This window comes from Schistocerca piceifrons, chromosome 11 (genome assembly GCF_021461385.2).
Source record: "Schistocerca piceifrons isolate TAMUIC-IGC-003096 chromosome 11, iqSchPice1.1, whole genome shotgun sequence".
Lineage (NCBI taxonomy): Eukaryota > Metazoa > Arthropoda > Insecta > Orthoptera > Acrididae > Schistocerca > Schistocerca piceifrons.
This window is the reverse complement of record NC_060148.1, coordinates 127,638,956-127,659,076: the sequence shown is the minus strand read 5'-3', so window position 1 is coordinate 127,659,076 and position 20,121 is coordinate 127,638,956. Positions and strand designations below refer to the sequence as shown.

Below are 20,121 nucleotides of genomic sequence, written 5' to 3'. Positions count from 1 at the left end.
ATGTGGGCTGTGATTCACAGTAGTTTTTGGTAATAACTACATATTTGATCATCTATTAGTGACTGGGACGTTTCCGCTATGAGGACCTGTGGATCTCAATGAATGTTTTAAGTTTCTGTCTAAAGGCGCGTTTACACTGAGTTCACAACATTGTTCACAACAGTGTTCGTGGCTAGTAATTGACTACCAATGTTCGCAACATTTTGGCAACATGTCTGCCTCGCTGTGAGACCTATTCGATGCCTGTGCATCTCCAATGCAAAAAAGTGGCCCAGTACACGTTTTCAGACTAGACAGGTACACTCCTCACGTATAGCGGAGCTCGAGGGAACGGAAGAGTTGTTTGTGAGCTGTATCGCAAACATTTTCTGCAATAGAGCGTGCCATCGCACAAACATCTGCCGGCACGAGTTCTGGCTGCTGCTCTAGTAACTGGAGAGACACCAGATGGGATGGAGAGTGTACCAGAACACGCTTTGTACGTAAAATGTCTCTAATGATGTCGGTGGCTCCCACATTGAACAGATTTCGTAGTGCATCGGTGTTGTTCCTTATGTACAGTATGCTGGGTTCTATTTTGTTTTGGAATAATGGAAACACACAATTTTTAAGTGGTAATACAAATAAATGTGCTTAAGTGATAAATGGATCCTTTGTTATGTTCCCATTGAATTGTTACCTAATAATTGTATTGTCTTGTGCCTAATTCAGTTGCTCAAGCATAAATGTATAGGTTACATATCAGATTTGAAACTGTTGCGGAATGGGAAGGGTACGTTTCTGGACATTGGTTCCAATTCAAAATATTATGTACCGTATTTACTCGAATCTAAGCCGCACTTTTTTCCCGGTTTTTGTAATCCAAAAAACCGCCTGCGGTTTAGAATCGAGTGCAAAGTAAGTGGAAGTTCTTAAAAATGTTGGTAGGTGCCGCCACAATTAACTTTTCCCGTCGAATATATGTAGTGCTACGCAGGCCTGCTTTGCCGGCACAAGGATAAATACTGGCGCCAAAACCTCTGCGTCAGTAAATAAATTAAAAGAAAAGGTAGAAGAATGTAAACATTATGCCATGTTTTCATTCGTGTTTGCTGCTATCTCATTTAAATCCTGTCTGCCTAATAAACTGCGAAACTAGAGTGAGACAACAGCAAACGCGGAAGAGTAGACATATCGTGTCATGTTTATATTCGTATTATTCTTATGCTGAATAGTGATACAGACAGAAATGAAGCATGGCAACTGGCTAGATTTTTAAATCTAAGATGACTCTAATTTCTGTGCAGAATGTAATGTACTAAAGCAGCGTCTGCAAAGATTTGCAAACGGAGAAAATTTTTCGCTAAACTCTTGTTCGGGACATCTTCTATCATATGCAGTCTATTATTTGGTTCTTGTTAATCATCATCCAAGAAAGCAGCAGTGTAAGTAACAACAAATAGCAGTCTCTTGCCATTGTTTTGCTTATGAGACAATTCCTCTTTTTTTTTTTTTTTAATTGTAAGACTCGGTAGCGCGCACAAAAGCAAGCCGTGTTGCGAGTGGCGACAGGTCGTAAACACTCATTATCAGAATGCAACAGACAATGCATGACACATTAAAATAATGCAGTTTCAGCTTAGAGTGACGTTGTTGTTGTTGTTCTAGTCTTGATGAAGCTCTCCATGCTACTCTATCCTGTGCAAGCTTTTTCATCTCCCAGTACTTACTGCAGCCTACATCGTTCTGAATCTGCTTAGTGTATTCATCTCTCGGTCTCCCTCTACGATTTTTATCCTCCACGCTGCGCTCCAGTACTAAATCGGTGATCCCTCGATGCCTCAGAACATGTCCTACCAACCGATCCCTTCTTCTAGTCAAGTTGTGCCACAAACTCCTCTTCTTCCCAATTCTATTCAATACCTCCTCATTAGTTATATGATCTACCCATCTTATCATCAGCTTTCTTCTGTAGCACCACATTTCGAAAGCTCCTATTCTCTTCTTGTCCAAACTATCTATTGTCCACATTTCACTTCCATACAAATACTTTCAGAAACGACTTCCTAACACTTTAATCAATACTCGATGTTAACAAATTTCTCTTCTTCAGAAACGCTTTCCTTGCCATTGCCAGTCTACATTTTATATCCTCTCTACTTCGACCATCGTCAGTTATTTTGCTCCCCAAATAGCAAAACTCCTTTACTACTTTAAGTGTCTCGTTTCCTAATCTAATTCCTTCAGCATCCCCCGACTTAATTCGACTACATTCCATTATCCTCGTTTTGCTTTTGTTGATGTTCATCTTATATCCTCCTTTCAAGACACTGTCCATTCCATTCAACTGCTCTTCCAAGCCCTTTGCTGTAAACACCTATAACAAAGTGAATGGCAGTTATCAGATCAAAGCAAAATAAGCAATCGATTCAAACCAGACGAAGCACGTGAAAAAGAAAGGGTGCATATACAAATAAGGACAGAGCGCCTGACACATAACAATGGCTACTTGGTAAAGCTTAACTGTTAAGCTTTTGTTCGATTTGGAGGTGCGGTCTAAAACTTTTCTCTCCCCTCGAATTTAGAGTCTCAAATTTCAGGTGCGGCTTAGATTCGGGAAAATCTTTTTCCCTCGATTTTGAGTCTCATTTTTCAGGTGTGGCTTAGATTAGAGTGCAGCTTAGATTCGAGTAAACACAGTACTCATTCTCCTGTGCAAGTTCTAGAAGTTTGTAATGGGAATTTGTGACCACCCCGCATAACCTACCAGGTCTGGTGGCAACACTAAACATGAATAGCACTAGTGCATTCTTGTGGCCATTCTACTGCTCACAGAAAATTGAAGCTCTAATTATTTACATTCCTGTTGACTGTGTGTGCGTGTGTGTGTGTGTGTGTGTGTGTGTGAGAGAGAGAGAGAGAGAGAGAGAGAGAGAGAGAGAGAGAGAGAGAGAGAGAGAGAGAGAGAGAAGTGGACTAGCTGAACAGAAGTGTTTGGCAGGGACCTGAAGAGTGACAACCTGCTGCTGACACTGCTGGGTCCGGAGGATGGGGAGGGGGTGGAGGAGGAGCCACCCTGCCCGCTGCTCGCCGTCACCGACTTCGGGTGCTGCCTGGCCGACGCCCACCACGGCCTGTCTATGCCGTACCACTCTGCAGAGACGGACCGTGGCGGCAACACTGCACTCATGGCACCGGAGGTACTTTCCTACTGCCTACTGGCTATTTACTTCACTATTACGAGTGTGAGATGTGTCTGCAGTGGTTTTTTAATCCATTAATTCATGGCCTTGGGAGAGCCAGTCCTGACAAAACTCTAGCATCTGGTGAGAAAGATATATGAGACAGGCGAAATACCCTCAGACTTCAAGAAGAATATAATAATTCCAATCCCAAAGAAAGCAGGTGTTGACAGATGCGAAGATTACCGAACTATCAGTTTAATAAGTCACGGCTACAAAACACTAACGCGAATTCTTTACAGACGAATGGAAAAACTTGTAGAAGCCGACCTCAGGGAAGATCAGTTTGGATTCCGTAGAAATGTTGGAACACGTGAGGCAATACTGACCTTAAGATTTACCTTTAGAAGAAAGATTAAGGAAAGGCAAACCTACGTTTCTAGCATTTGTAGACTTAGAGAAAGCTTTTGACAATGTTGACTGGAATACTCTTTCAAATTCTGAAGTTGACAGGGGTAAAATACAGGGAGCGAAAGGCTATTTACAATTTGTACAGAAACCAGATGGTAGTTGTAAGAGTCGAGGGGCACGAAAGGGAAGCAGTGGTTGCGAAGGGAGTGAGACAGGGTTGTAGCCTCTTCCCGATGTTATACAATCTGTATATTGAGCAAGCAGTAAAGGAAACAAAAGAAAAATTTGGAGTAGGAATTAAAATCCGTGGAGAAGAAATAAAAACTTTGAGGTTCGCCGATGACATTGTAATTCTGTCAGAAACAGCAAAGGAATTGGAAGAGCAGTTGAACGGAATGGGCAGTGTCTTGAAAGGAGGATACAAGATGAACATCAACAAAAGCAGAATGAGGATAGTGGAATGTAGTCAAATTAAATTGGGTGATGCTGACGGAATTAGATTAGGAAATGAAACAGTGAAAGTAGTAAGGGAGTTTTGCTATTTGGGGAACAAAATAACTGATGATGGTCGAAGTAGAGAGGATATAAAACGTAGACTTGCAATGGCAAGGAAAGCATTTCTGAAGAAGAGAAATTTGTTAACATCGAGTATAGATTTAAGTGTCAGGAAGCCATTTCTGAAAGTATTTGTATGGAGTGTAGCCATGTATGGAAGTGAAACATGGACGATAAATAGTTTAGACAAGAAGAGAATAGAAGCTTTGGAAACGTGGTGCTACAGAAGAATGCTGAAGATTAGATGGGTAGATCACATAACTAATGAGGAGGTATTGACTAGAATTGGGGAGAAGAGGAGTTTGTGGCACAACTTGACTAGAAGAAGGGACCAGTTGGTAGGACATGTTCTGAGGCATCAGGGGATCACAAATTTAGCATTGGAGGGCAGTGTGGAGGGTAAAAATCGTAGAGGGAGACCAAGAGATGAATACACAAAGCAGATTCAGAAGGATGTAGGTTGTAGTAGTTACTTGGAGATGAAGAAGCTTGCACAGGATAGTGTAGCATGGAGAGCTGCATCAAACCAGTCTCAGGACTGAAAACCACAACAACGGTTTGATGACGATTTTGCTGTCTGTGTTTAGTTTGGAGATTGGTTTGATGCAGCTCTCCACACTACTCGAACTTCTGCGATCCTCTTCATCTCCAAATACACTGTGTTCAAAAGTATCCGGACACCCCCAAAAACGTACGATTTTCGTATTATGTGCGTTGTACTGCCACCTACTACCAGATACTCCATATCAACGACCCCAGTAGTCATTAGACATTGTAAGAGAGCAGAATGGGCGCTCTGAAGAACTCACGGACTTTGAATGTGGTCAAGTGATTGGGTGTCACTTGCCATACGTATGTATGTGACATTTTCACGCTCCTAAACATCCCTAGGTCCACAGTTTCTGATGTGATAGTGAAGTGGAAACGTGAAGGGGCACGTACTGCACAAAAGCATACAGGCCGACCTCATCTGTCGACTGACAGTCCGCTGACGATTGAAGAGGGTTGTAATGTGTAGTAGGCAGACATCTATCCAGACCGTCACACAGGTATTCCAAACTGCATCAGTATCCACTGCAAGTACTATGACACTTAGGCGTGAGGTGAGACAACGTGGATTTCTTGGTCGAGCAGCTGCTCATAAGCTACATATCGTGCGCTTAAATGCCAAATGGCGCATTGCTTGGTGTAAGGAGCATAAACATTGGACTGTTGAACCGTGGAAAAATGTTGTGTGGAGTGACAAATCACGGTACAAAATGTGGCATTCCGATGGCAGGGTGTGGGTATGGCGAATGCCCGGTGAACGTCATCTGCCAGCTTGTGTAGTGCCGACAGTGAAATTCGGAGGCAGTGGTGTTATGGTGTATCGTGTTTTTCATGGAGGGGACTTGCACTACTTGTTGTTTTGCTTGGCACTATCACACCAAAGGCCTACACTGATGATTCAAACACCTTCTTGCTTCCCACTGTTGAAGAGCAATTCGGGGATGACGATTGCATCTTGCAACACGATCGAGCACCTGTTCGTAATGTACAACCTGTGGCAGAGTGGTTACACAACAATAACATCCCCGTAATGGACTGGCCTGCACAGAGTCCTGACCTGAATCCTATAGAACACCTTTGGGATGTTTTGGAACGCCGGCTTCGTGCCAGGCCTCACCGACCGACATCGATACCTCTCCTCCGTGCAGCACTCCTCGAAGAATGGGCTGCCATTCCCCGAGAAACCTTCCAGCACCTGATTGAACGTATGCCTGTGAGAGTCGAAGCTATCATCCAGACTAAGGGTGGGCCAACACCGTATCGAATTCTGGCATTACCAATGGAGGGTGGCACGAACTTGTAAGTCATTTTCAGCCAGGTGTCCAGATACTTCTGATCACATGCTATAACTACTGCGACCTACCTCCGTCTGAACCTGCTCACTGTATTCATATCTTAGTCTCATCCTAAGATTTTTACCTCTCCTCCCTCCACATAAGCTGCCATCAGTGAAAGCTTTGGAGCGACTGTGGCTTACCTGCTCCTGACCGCAACAAGTTCAGGAAATAGCCGTACGAGCATCAGAGTGGCACGTTGCCTGTCGACACGTGGCTTTCACGCAAGTTTCGAGGAGCCAATGATGTGAACGTAGGTGTCGATATGGCATGTTTTTATTCAGTGTGTTTTGCACAACACCCCGCAGTCCCGTAAGTGGTCTGTAGTGAACAGCGGACAGTTCGAATATCAGTCATTGTGGTGGTAAACTCATGCTTAAAACAAAATACTGGCCGTACGGTTTACAAAAACAACTTGTGATCTGCTGTTTATGGTTCGGGACATAAGATATATAATATAATAAGAAATAAAGTTTATATATATGGAAATAATGAGATTAATTTTCCGGTGTGTCGAGCAAGCACAATAAGCTGAGCTGTGCCAGTAAATGGGTAAAGAATCTTTTCATATTAGTTCCACATAAACAAAACAGTCTTGTTGTAGATTTATGCTTAACAATTAATAATACTGCGTCCGATTGCCATATCCACCTACAAGATCTCGACCGTGTCCTTCGTAATGTCGTAATCAGGTATTCATGAAAACTCCGAAGTACACAGGCAACCTTCCTGGCCTTCCATATATTACAGTACTACTTGGAATGATCACTCGTACAGCCTTTCAGTTAGTAAAATAATACAGGGTGTGGCGCAGGATCTTCCTTGTTGTTGTTGTTTTCAGTCCTGAGACTGGTTTGATGCAGCTCTCCATGCTACTCTATCCTGTGCAAGTTTCTTCATCTCCCAGTACGTACTGCAGCCTACATCCTTCTGAATCTGCTTGCTCAATACACAGATTGAATAACATCGGGGATAGGCTACAACCCTGTCTCACTCCCTTCCCAACCACTGGTTCCGTTACGTACCCTTCGACTCTTACAACTGCCATCTGGTTTCTGTACAAATTGTAAATAGCCTTTTGCTCCATATATTTGTCACCTTCAGGATTTGAAAGAGTATGCTAGTCAACATTGTCAAAATCTTTCTCTAAGACTACAAATGCTAGAAATGTAGGTTTTTCTTTCCTTAATCTAGCTTCTAAAATAAGTTGTAGGGCCAGTATTGCCTCACGTGTTCAGATATTTAAAAAAAAAATTATTTAAAAAAAATCACAAATCGAAGTATTAGAGACATAATTTTATTTCTCTTTCTGTCCAAAGAGTAACATCTAAAGTTTTGTTCTATTAAGTTTTGAAAATGATATCTTGAAGGTGGTCTCCGTTCTGCTCAATGCATTTGGAGAGTTGAAATTGGAAGTTCCGCTCCACTTTTTCCAACACGTCTCTATCAGTGTTGGCAACGGTGACACGAATATTGTTCAGTAGCTCAGCCAGGGTCTGCGGACGATCGGTATACACCGAGGATTTCAGATAGCTGCGTAAGAAAAAGTCACACGGCGCAAAATCTGGCGAGCGTGCTGGCCACTGGAGATTGCCCTCTCAGAGAGATAGACGATCGGGGGAGTGTTCATGCAATGTCATCATTGATGTTCGTGCCGTGTGAGCTGTGGCGCCATCTTGTCGGAACTGGACATCACCCACATCCATTTCTTCATGTTCTGGAAGAAATAACTGTTCAGTCACCGGAACATAATGCTCAAAAGTGATCATCACTGCCTTATCATTCGCTTCGAAAAACCGTGGGCCAAAAATGCTGACTTTAGATGGTCCACACCAAACAGTCACACGTTCTGTATGCAGGGGCTGCTCATGAAGTTCTCGTGGGTTCATGCCACTCGAATAGTGCACATTTTATTTATTCGAGCAGCCAGACAAATGAAATTGTACCTCGTTGCTGAACAACACTAAGGCATCGTGAGGCAGTTCATTGATCAAGGCTTCACACACATTTTTACGTGAAAAAAATCACGTGGGTAAGTGTGTGCACAATTTATACTGATGAAATTTCAACTGTTTGTGAAGAATTTGTCTCACTGTGAGTTCAGAAATTGCAAGGGCAGCTGCGTGTTTGCGTGCAGATCGCTTGGGGGAATTCAAAATTGACGTCCTTACCCTCTCGCTGTTTTCAGGCATTCTGGTGATTCTTGAAGGTCTGGGTTTCTTTTTCTGCACACTTCCAGTATTCATAAAGGTGTCTGCCCACATAACAGTTGATTTCCCATGAGGGACACGACCTGCAGGTTCGATGTTTGCCCACTGCTTGATTGCTACTAAACTAACCTTAAAGAAAACGTTAAGTCTCGCACGTTTGATTGCTCTGAAACCCACACAACGATGAGTGACAGTTGCTGTGTGCCACGCGTTTCAAATAAGGAAGTTCCCGCGCCACGCCCTGTATTATATTCTTCCTTTGATGCACATAAAAAATACAGACTTTTAACTTATTCTCACAACCAAAATGGCTACCGCCGATTATGCTCTCAAATAACGTGCGTCTACTTTCGTTCATTAACAGTGAGTCCTTCCTCTTACCGAGGAACGAGAAAAACATCTTGTGGTCCCCCCCCCCCCCCCCCCCCCCATTTGAAAAAAAAAAAAAAAACATGACGGTAGGCACAGGCTCTAAGCTGGGCTATCTCTTTGCCTTTGAAGAAAATGAAAACATAAACGCAAGGAATACAAAAAGTACATCATAGACAGATGGAATAGCACCATCTTTCAGGCTTCTGCAATTTATATACTTTGCAAGGAAGTGACTTCACTCGAATTTTTCCTAACATAGAAAATTGTGTTCTGTCAGTCTAAAACCTTATCTCCTGACAGTATTTGACCATTTTTCTAAAAATTTGTGGTTTTGAAAGAGGGAACCTTCAATTACATGCACATTCATTATATTATCAAGTTGTAGACATAATCATTAGGCAAATTTATTAACCTACATCTAAATGTATTTACATACCTATGAAAAGTAATATGAAACTTCCTGGCAGATTAAAACCGTGTGCCGAACCGAGACTCGAACTCCGTACATTTGCCTTTCGCGGGCAAGTGCTCTACCATCTGAGCTACCTAAGCCCGACTCATGCCCCTTCCTCACAGCTTTACTTCTGCCAGTACCTTGTCTCCTACCTTCAGAACTTCACAGAAGCTCTCTTGCGAAACTTGCAGAACAAGCACTCTCGTAAGAAAGGATATTGTGGAGACATGGCTTAGCCACAGCATGGGGGATATTTCCAGGATGAGATTTTCACTCTGCAGCGGAGTGTGTGTTGATATGCGCTGTGAGGACTGGCCGTGAGTCGTGCTTGTGTAGCTCAGTCGGTAGGGCACTTGTCTGCGAAAGGCAAAGGTCTGTGAGTTAAAGTCTTGGTCGGCACACAGGTTTAGTCTGCCAGGAAGTTTCATATCTGCGCACACTCCGCTGCAGGGTAAAAATTTCATTGTACTTAGTGTTTTAAGGTTTTGTTTGTTGTCAGGGCTCCTTCCCACAGTGTTGGATGGGATATTTTATTGTGTCACAGATTGGATGGTCACCCATCATTTCTAAGTGCTCACCCAGCCACAGTAATCTGGTGTCTAAGTTGCTGTACTTGCAGGATGTGGTCCCCCTATGACTTCTTTCTATTCCTGTGGCTGAAGGGAACTGTGAAAGGACGTCATTTCGCCACCTTTAATGTAATAAAAACAGAATCACTGAAGGATGTGAACACAATAACGAAATAGGAGTTCCAGAAGTGTTTCGACGATTGAAGGAAAACGCTGGCACTAGTGTAATATATCTAAGGGGATTACTTTGAAGGGGATAAAGTTGATATTGATGAGTAAATAAAGATTCTTAAAAATTACTCTTACTTTTTGCTCACACCTCGTACAGTAACGTCTCATTACCTATCCCTGTAAAGTTGTGCATTCTTCTGTAGTGCTGTATTTGAAAAGCTTCTATTCTCTTACAGTATGAGGTGTTTATTATCAATACTTCTTTTCCAAATAGGATTACACTCTAGATGAAAGCTTCAGAAAATACATTCTAACATTTAAATTTTTCTCCAATGTTAACAAATTCTGTCTGTACTTCTGCTGTCGTCTGTTATTCTACTTCCCAAATAGCAAAATTTGAGTATATTCATCAAACTCGCTTTAATTTTATTGAACATCATTTTATAACTTCTTTTTTGACATTCACCTTATGTGCAAAGTTCTTTATATGTATCCTTTTATGTATACAGTATGCTATCATGATTATTAAAGTGGGAAGCACAGAGTATATTATTTGTATCAACCAACACAGATGTTACGACTTGCTCCAAAATGGTTATAAAGGCTGTGCATCCAAGTTGTTGATAAATACTCCCCAGCTTAGCTTGAAGACAAGAGACTGGTGGCTCTAAGGTAAATGTACACACTTTCGCACTTGGGCATCACTCATAAACTCCCTCTGACAGTTGGAGGTCCTGAGTCAGACTACAGATATGTGCCCAAACAAAATAAGAGAATATGATATATGATGAGCAGTCATAAAGTATTCTTCTTTTGCTGCTTCATTAGGACCTTTCAGGATAACGTGAGGCTTGTTTTGCCCATCTTCTTTCTCCCAATACCTCTTCATTATCTCTCTTTTTCTGTTCCTTTCTTCTTCTGTAAATAAAACTTTGATTTTGATGTCTGGCCACCTGTGACTGTCCACCAACCCTATATACTTCTCCCAGCCCTGTATTTATGTCTGCAGATTCCTTTTTTAATTTCTACGGCCTTCCAGTCATCTCTGACTTCCTTCACCCAGTCGTTTCCCGTATGACAGGTTGCATTCTATATCTTCTTAGTCAACCTCTCCTCGTCCATCCTCTTGATGTGCCCAAAAAATCGTAACCTCCTCTTGCGTATCTTGGTCAGTATGGGATCACATTTTCATACAGTTCCTGTCGTGTTCTGTGTATCCGGATACCCCCATGTTTTCTGCTCCTTCTTCTCTAACTGTATACAAGGTTTGATCATTTCTAATGCATACAGAGCCGCATTTCTTACAGTTGCTGTGTAATGTCGCAATTTGGCATTCCGTGACAGATTTTTCTTGCCATATATTCACATACCGAAGCTTCTGCAAAAGCTGTACCCTGTCTACTGCACCACCAGTCATCTCCTCCACCAAATAACGAAAATTGTAGACTTTCTCAACCACTTGGCCCTCTATCTTCCAGTCAGACTCAGTGTTCAATTTCTCGGTCTTCTTATATGCAATCTTCAGTCCGACCTTTTCTGCTGTTTAGACTAGATTTTTTAGTGCTGTCTTTGCCTCCTCTTCTGTCTCGTTTAAGAGTGCCGTGTAAGCCGCGAATTCCGGGCAGTCCACTGTTGCATTATGTTTGACCTTGTACCCTATTTGCACACCTCTGATCTTCATGTTACTATTTAGTTGTCTCCACTGTTTCACTACTTTGTCCAAAACCAGGTTAAATAAAATTGGTGACAGTCCGTCCCCTTGCCGGACTCCTGTTATTATTTCGAAACTGTCTGACAGCGTACTGCGGTGCCTGATCTTTTAACACATCCAGCAGAGCTCTTCTGTCAACTGAATTGTAGGCCTTCTGGAAGTCCACAAATGTCACTGTTGTTTCTTTTCCTTTCCTGTGTCTGTGTTCTATTATCTTTGTATTCCAAATATCTGTTCTGTACAGTTCCTCCATTTTTTAAAGCTACACTGGTACGCTCGTATTGTCGGCCCCAGTTGTTCTTAAACTTCGTTCAGCAAGATTCTCGACAAAACCGTGTACTCTATGTATTTCTCCAGATATCTATCATTATATTGTACATACTTCTTTCTATTTCAGGCCCACACCACTTGATCTCTTCAGCACAGATACCATCATTGCCTGATGCCTTGTTGTTTTTGAAGTTTTTAATTACCTCTGCTACTTGTGCTCTGGTGGATGCTTTGTCTAGATTATCCTGACTTTCGTCCCTATAGCGTAAGTGTGTCTACTTTACTGTCGGTGCTTCTGCATTGAGCAAATTCCTAAAATATCTAGCCATTTCCTCACACACCTCTTTCTAGCCAATTTTTATTGTGCCATTGTGTCCTATTACGAAGGGTTCTTTTGCCCTGAACCCATTAATTCTACTATTCATTTCTCTGAAAAAGACTCAAGATTTGTGTTTCTTGAAAGCTGTGTTTCTTTCAAGTTTCTCATTCTATCTATTTCTCTTGGCATTTATGATCGTTTTACTAGCAATTTTTCTCACATTGTGGAAGTTCAGCCAGTCTTCTTGCTTTTTGCTGGATTGCCATTTCATCCATACTTGTCTCCTGGTCTCAACTGCATTCTCACATTTATCCGTCCACAACTCGTGCTTCCTTTTCTTGTTGTAGTAGCCTGTCACACTGCCTCTTCTTCCATCATCATCATCATCATCATCATCTCTCTCTCTCTCTCTCTCTCTCTCTCTCTCTCTCTCTCTCTCTTCCAGTCACTCTGAACTACCATTCTCTTTGCATACTCTGCTCTGCTGCTCAGTGTTTTTTCAGAACTAGGTCGATTCTGTGAGTGTTTACGGTCCTACGTTTCCTTGCTCTGTCGTGTATCCATCTGCACTTTTATCTCAACAAGGTAGTGATCTGATTCCGTCCTGCTATTTTTCCTCGCTTTCGTGTTCATAATCTCTCTGTGATTCTTGTCACAGATTGCTACATGGTCTAGCTGTTTTTCCCCACTCCAGTTTCCAGGGCTGACCCACGTTGTTTTCTTGCTTGCCTCAGCTTTGTAATGGGTGGTCATTATTCTCATCTTGTGTCTCCTAAACAGGTTCCAGGTCCACTAATCTCTCGCCATTCTTGTCTGTTCTCTTGTGGGCTGTATAATCTCCCACAGGACCTCTAAACTTCCTTTCTGTGCCTAAAGTCATTAAAGTATATAAATAATCACCAAAATATTTTTTGTTGATTATTTTGCACAGCTTTTGTAAGTTGTAGAAATGACAATATGCAGCACCTTAAGCTGCTGTTCAATTTATCCCTAATTTAATTGCATGAGCGATTTTAGCTAAAGACCATTACTCAGCTCAGATTTTTGCTATCAGTTACATATGAAAAAAATGTCAAAAATATGTTTTTTTAATGTAATACCATTAGTCATCCATAGATAGATGCATGGATTGTTGTCTGTAATTGACACTGCAAGCATTTACCTCTGTATGACTAAACGTTATGTACAAATATTATATTTTTGACATGTTACGTACGTAATGCTTGCTGTCGACAAAAATCCGTTTTGGATAATGGTGTTTAACCTAAACCTATGGCACGATAAAGAAGAAATTGAGCTGTAGCAGGTGTTGATGTCATTTCTGTAAGTATCCACTTGCAAAAAGTAAGTCGCATAATAATTTTTTTTGTTTGCTAGCAGTTACACGTTGGCAGTCCTGGTACCCAGTGAAATCTCTGTAGCCCAGTACATTACTGAAGTGCCTAGAGAAGCCAAAATGAACTATCCTTTATCAGTGGATGCGACATATTGCTTTGGAGCTCGATACTGTATTACGGCACGGGAATCTTGCTGTGTACCAGGGCTGCCAACTTTTTCATGAAACAAACATCTCCCACATGCTTTATTTGCAGCCCTCTGCCAATGCATTCACCTGTCTTTCCCCACTCCTCCATCTCCCTGTTGGCAGTCTAGTCCCTACACAGTTCATCAGACAGCGTTCGTCTCTCCTGTCCACCCGTACACTACTATCCCTTCCCCCTGCCTTCCCCCTCCCCACCCCCTCCAGACTGCTGCTTGCATCGCATGTGAGTTGCATTCTGACCCAAGCTGCTGGAGTTGGCAGGTGTGTGTGTGTGTGTGTGTGTGTGTGTGTGTGTGTGTGTGCGTGTTTTACTGTAAAAGTTGACTACTCACGTGAAGGTGTATTTTTAATATTTTTCAAATAAATCTGCTGGAACCACTTAAGTATTTTATTCATAACCTAATAGAAGTGACTTTTTGGATATACACTGTTTTAGATGTGATCAGCCTGATTTTTGTCGTTTTACTGTATGTCTGGTATCACGAGGTGGGAACAAATGCGTCTCTTTGCCCGCAGGTGGCCTGCGCGAGGGTAGGCCCATTCTCCAGCATCTCGTACCGCAAGTCGGACGCGTGGGCGTGTGGCGCCCTGGCGTACGAGCTGTTCTGCGGTGGCCGCAATCCCTTCTATTCGAACTGGGCGCCGGTCGAGTCGGAAAGTGGCGGAGGAGGCGACGGAGGCGGAGGGGAGACCGCGAAGGAGCTGCCGGCGCTGAAGAGCCGCAGCTACCGCGAGGAGCAGCTGCCTCCGCTGCCGGCCGACGTTCCGCCCCTCGTCGCTGCCGTCGTGGCCGGCCTGCTCGTGCGCGCGCCCCACAAGGTCTGTACCGAACTCGGGCCGAATGGTGACGCCTTTTTTCTCTTACACTTGTTAGGCTGAGGTGCACTCCCTGCATTTATCAAAGAGCCATTTGAAACAGTGAGGATGCTTTTAACACGGAATGACTCGAAACGAACAGAATGGTCTGGTATTCTAAATCCACAACTGGTTGCTGACGTGCTGGCAATGCACCTGTCACACAAGTCTGAAATGACAAAATAAGGCCTCAAATGACGCAAACGCTTTGCCATCTGCCACTCATCGTGCTGCGAAGGCAGATCCACCGCATTGGGTGCACTAGGAGGTGCCCCGGAAGCAGAGCCAGTGGCCAAAACAAGTGACACCTGAGGTTTCCCGTGCGATGCGTCAGATTCTTCGCCACCTCTGCACCCCGAGGTAGCAGCATGAAGGTGACTGACTGTAGCCGAAAGCACATTCAACTGTTCGCGAACTGCAGGCAGCTCCTCCTGGGTCCACACACAACATGCACACATCCTAACCCTCCTAGCATGACTAAGAGAAGAAGTGAACTATAAAAACAGACACAATTCTAGATATGCAACTCACAACCCTCCTGATGTGTCACCAATGGATGCTAATACATTGATGAGCTATATACCGTATTTACTCGAATCTAAGCCGCACTCAAAACTAAGCCGCACCTGAAATTTGAGACTCTAAATTCAAGGGGAGAGAAAGGCTTTAGGCTGCACCTCCAAATCGAAACAAAGTTGGTCCATTGTAATACGAGACACAATTTAGGTCGAATGAATGACGATACAGCTACAGTAGTTTGGTTACAGTCGTAAGCTTAGCAGTTAAGCTTTACCAGGTAGCCATTGCTATGCCTCAGGCGCTCCGTCCGTATTTATACGGGTACCCTTCCTTTTTCATGTGCTTCGTCTGGTTTGAATTGATTGCTTATTTTTCTTTGATCTGATAAGTGCCATGCTCTTTGCTATAGGTGTTTACGTCACTCTAAGCTGAAAATGCATTACTGTACTGTGTCATGCATTGATTCTTCACATTCTGACAATGAGTGTTTACGGCCTGTCGCCGCTCGCGGCATGGCTTGCTTTTGTGTGCGCTACCACCGCTTACAATTAAAAAACAAAGAAAAAAAAAGAGAGAGGAATCATCTCATTAGCGAAACAATGGCAAGACACTGCTATTTGTTGTTACTTACACTGCTGCTTTCTTTGATAACGATCAACAAGAACCAAATAATAGACTGCATATGATAGATGATGTTCTGAACGAGAGTTTAGCGAAAATTTTTCTTCGTTTGAAAATCTTTGCAGGCGCCTCTTTAGTACATTACATTCTGCACAGAAATTAGTCACCTTAAATTTAAAAATCTAGTCAATTGCCTTGCTTCATTTCTAACTGTATCACTATTAGGCATAAGTATAATACGAATATAAACGTGACATGATATGTATATTCTTCCGCATTTGCTGTTGTCTCACTGTAGTTTCGTAGTTTGTTGGGCAGACAGGATTTAAATGAGATAGCAGCAAACACAAAACACTACTTGGCAAAATGTTTATATTCATATTATTCTTATGGTGAGAGAATACTGCATGTGATTCACAGTTCATAAAAGTTCATATTAGCAACCACCTCTTCTCACAGGTAAGAAAAAATTCAGAACGTAGAGTTGGCCATATTGACGAACATCCAGAACAGTCTTGCCAGTCGGTTCTTCGTAGTACATTGAAATGCTGCTACATTCGAAGATGAACAATACGGAATTTGTATTTACTTCGTTGGATAATGTATGAAAATGCAGTGGTTCAAACTCGTGGCAGAGAAAAAAGCTCGTCTTCCACCTTTTTTTAAATTTATTTACTGACGCAGGGGTTTTGGTGCCAGTATTTATCTTTGTGCCTGCAAAGCATACCTGTGTAGCGCTACATGTATTTGACGGCAGAAGTTAGTTGTGGTGGCACCTACCAACATTTTTCAAAACTTCCGCTTGCATTGCACTCGATTGTAAGCCGCAGACAGATTTTTGGATTACAAAAACCGGAAAAAAAGTGGCTTAGATTCGAGTAAATACGGTAGCTGGCTGTTCAGTGAGGAACTATTGCGCTACGGACTGAGGGAATTTACACTTACGAAAATGCGAGATTAATCATCTTAAACAGAGAAACACAAACAAAATTTAAGAAATGTACAATGAGGAAAACATGGAAAAAGATAAATACTTAACTTGCTGCTCTCTAGTTTTACTCGTACTCGAATATCAGACAGGAGTTGGAGGTGTTGTGCACGCCTTGCAGTGGCAACACGGGCAGATCGGCATGGCTGAACAGAGACAAAAAGAAGGGGGAGAAGTACGAGGTGGACTCCCTGCATTAATCGAAGAGCAATTTGAAACAGTGAGGATGCTTTTAACACTTTTGCTGCTACGGACGTGCTCCTTGCATTCTGTGCTGAGTGCGGCTTTGTTATGGCTGTACTGCTCATAAGTGCTGCTACCTGTGCTGAGAGATGGCATTCTGACTGCTACAAAATACTTATTGTCCAATTTTAAGAAAACTATTAGGTGAAAATAAACTATTTTTTCACATCTAACAGTCTGATACGTTTGCTCAATAAAGGAGTGAATTTCTTTTCAGTATTAATTATAGTTATTGTGCTGCATCAAATTAAGTAAAACATTGTGTGAAATTTTGAAGAATTTGCTGAGGTAAAAATGCATTGAGTAAACTTTGTACATGGTTGATTTTAACTCATACATAGCAGTGTATGAAATGTAGGTAAGGTAATGAAATTTTATTTAAAATTAAGAGCAGAACGATGTTTCATTTTGTTCTTGTGTTACTGATTTTTATATCTGCACGTCATGTATCGTGTAATCATAACAATCGTCATTTTCGTAAATAGTTTAAGATATTGAAGTGAGGTGAGGTTGCTGCAAGTGATGGCATGGAAAGAAGTGCATATGTTCTATGATAAATACTCAAAACATTTTTACTGACAGAGATATGGAAGTACACTACACGATCAAAAGTATCTGGACACCCCCCAAAGCATACTTTTTTTCATATTAGGTGCATTGTGCTGCCACCTACTACCAGGTACTCCATATCAGTGACCTCAGCAGTCATTAGACATTGTGATAGAGCACAACGGGTTGCTCCGTGGAACTCGCAGACTTCGAACGTGGTCAGGTGATTGGGTGTCACTTGTGTCATACATCTGTACGTGAGATTTCCACACTCCTAAACATCCCTAGGTCCACTGTTTCTGATGTGATAGTAAAGTGGAAACATGAAGGGACACGTACAGCACAAAGGCGTACAGGCTGATCTCGTCTGTTGACTGACAAAGACCGCTGACGGTTGAAAAGGGTCATAATGTGTAATAGGCAGACATCTATCCAGACCATCACACAGGAATTCCAAAGTGCATCAGGATCCACTGCAAGTACTGTGACAATTAGACGGGAGGCGAGAAAACTTGGATTTCATGGTCGAGTGGCTGCTCATAAGCCACACATCATACTGGTAAATGCCAAGCGACGCCTCGCTTGGTGTAAGGAGCATAAACATCGGAAAAGTGAACAGTGAAAAAATGTTGTGTGGAGTGACAAACTGTGGTACACAATGTAGCGATCCAATGGCAGGGTGTGGGTATGGTGAATGCCCGGTGAACATCATCTGCCAGCGTGTGTAGTGCCGACAGTGAAATTCGGAGACGTTGGTGTTGTGGTGTGTTTGTGTTTTTCATAGAGTGGGCCTACACCCCTTGTTGTTTTGCGTGGCACTATCACAGCACAGGCCTACATTGATATTTAAGCAGCTTCTTGCCTCCCACTGTTGAAGAGCAATTCGGGGTTGTTGATTGCTTCTTTCAACACGATCGAGCACCTGTTCATAATGCATGGCCTGTGGCAGAGTGATTACACAACAGTAACATCCCTTTAATGGGCTTACCTGCAGAGAGTCCTGACCTGAATCTTATAGAACACCTTTGGGATGTTGTCGAACGCCAACTTCGTGCTAGGCCTCACCGACCGATATCGATACCTCTCGTCAGTGCAGCACTCCGTGAAGAATGGCCTGCCATTCCCCAAGAAACCTTCCAGGACCTGATTGAACGTGTGCCTGTGAGAGTGGAAGCTTTCATCAAGGCTAAGGGTGGGCCAACACCATATTGAATTTTAGCAGTACTGATGGAATGCACCACAAACTTGTAAGTAATTTTCAGCCAGGTGTCCGGATACTTTTGATCACGTAGTGTAACTTGCCCACAACAATGAGAGGTTGACAGAACGGGATACAAAAAAATGTCCTTGCCACCTAGGGAGTGGCAGAGCATGAAGAGTTAACTCATCCACATCAGCTAAAGGGTTAATAAACACTTCTTCAGTGCCTTCATAGGAAAAGTTATTCTTGCATATTTTCAGTGTGCATATACACTTAATCCAGTCTTCCACTTTGGCATTGTCAGTTCATTTCTGTGGAAAAAACTGTACATGTTTAATTCCTAATTTGGAATTTCTGGATGCTATCTTTCCTTTCACTAGTGTCCACACAGTTTCTGTCAGCCTCACACCCTGATTGCCTATTTCTTGTGCTAAGATGTCAGGTTCCAATTTATTGTAAAGGTCCTTGCACTGGATGTCATGTGTTTGTGTCTTGAAACTCGGACACCATAACTAGCAGATAAAAATAGCAGTACTACATGATGTAAATCATTGCTGTCTGCGTGCTATAGACTGCTGTACAGTGATCGTATAAGCGAATGGTGGGTAGTGATACAGGTGCAAATCCATGCCGGTAACAGTACTGCCACATAAATTTTGTTGACAATACATGTTTGTTTGGTAGTTGTTGCTTGTTAAGATGCAACCTGAACACTGGCAGTCACGTGTACATGAGCCAGACTAGGTGCAAGGCATCTCGTTCGCACTTGGGAATTGAGGAAGGACAGAAAAGGGTAGGAGATTAGAATTTCTCTGGGTTAAATAATCCAAACATAGATCTTTTTCTGGTGTAAAATTGCTTAACATCAATACAATTTATTTACTTGTGCTGTATAGTGCCCTCATCTTGGGGACAAATGAATATCTTTCAACTAGTGTTGATTTTCTCTGCTTCTAGCAGCACCAGCAAAATTGTTAAGTCATCGTGGATAAGCTGTACTTTCTCACTTGTTGCCTCAGTGTCAGTAGTGTAGTTTTTTTGGTAAGTCGATTGTACGTCATGCACTCCCCTTCTCATTCATTGCTATATTCTTTACTTCTCATCTTCCACTAGCATGTATGGCTTTTGTGAATTACGCATTAAATACTCGATAATGGAACAGGCTCGCTTTATAGTCTGTTACATTTTTTGTGCCACCTGTTCCGAATCTGCGATCTGCCTGCATTGGCTTGTTTGCACATTCATGATATGTGTGGGTGGATTTCAGCAGTTCTGCTCAAAACCTGCAGCTCTTTGTCCCTGTGTTGAGTGGTTGTCATGTCTGTACAATTTTCTGTACAGCCGTGAATTGCACGGACATATCGTATTGTGTCAGTTGGCTTTAATAATGACTTTATCTTAATTGGGGCGGGTGTGGACTTGGAGAAAGTGAGGCCTCTTAGCCTCTCTTCCCAGAATGTCTTCATTCTTTCATTTATCTCCCCCTCAGAAATGCAATGTATGAAACTCCTTTTTA

At 42.4% G+C, this 20,121-nt stretch overlaps 1 protein-coding gene across 2 annotated transcripts in view; it reads left to right on the top strand.

Moving 5' to 3' along the window:
* The window catches only part of LOC124720007 (serine/threonine-protein kinase Pink1, mitochondrial), a 112,047-nt gene that overhangs the window by 76,685 nt on the left and 15,241 nt on the right, over positions 1–20,121 (top strand). For both annotated transcript variants that reach the window (XR_007006034.1, XM_047245244.1), the window contains exons 6-7: positions 2,981–3,179; positions 14,146–14,448. Coding sequence is in view for 1 of the 2 variants with exons in the window: in XM_047245244.1 (XP_047101200.1) it covers positions 2,981–3,179; positions 14,146–14,448 (502 nt within the window). In the remaining variant the exon portion in view is untranslated. The remainder of the gene's footprint in view (positions 1–2,980; positions 3,180–14,145; positions 14,449–20,121) is intronic.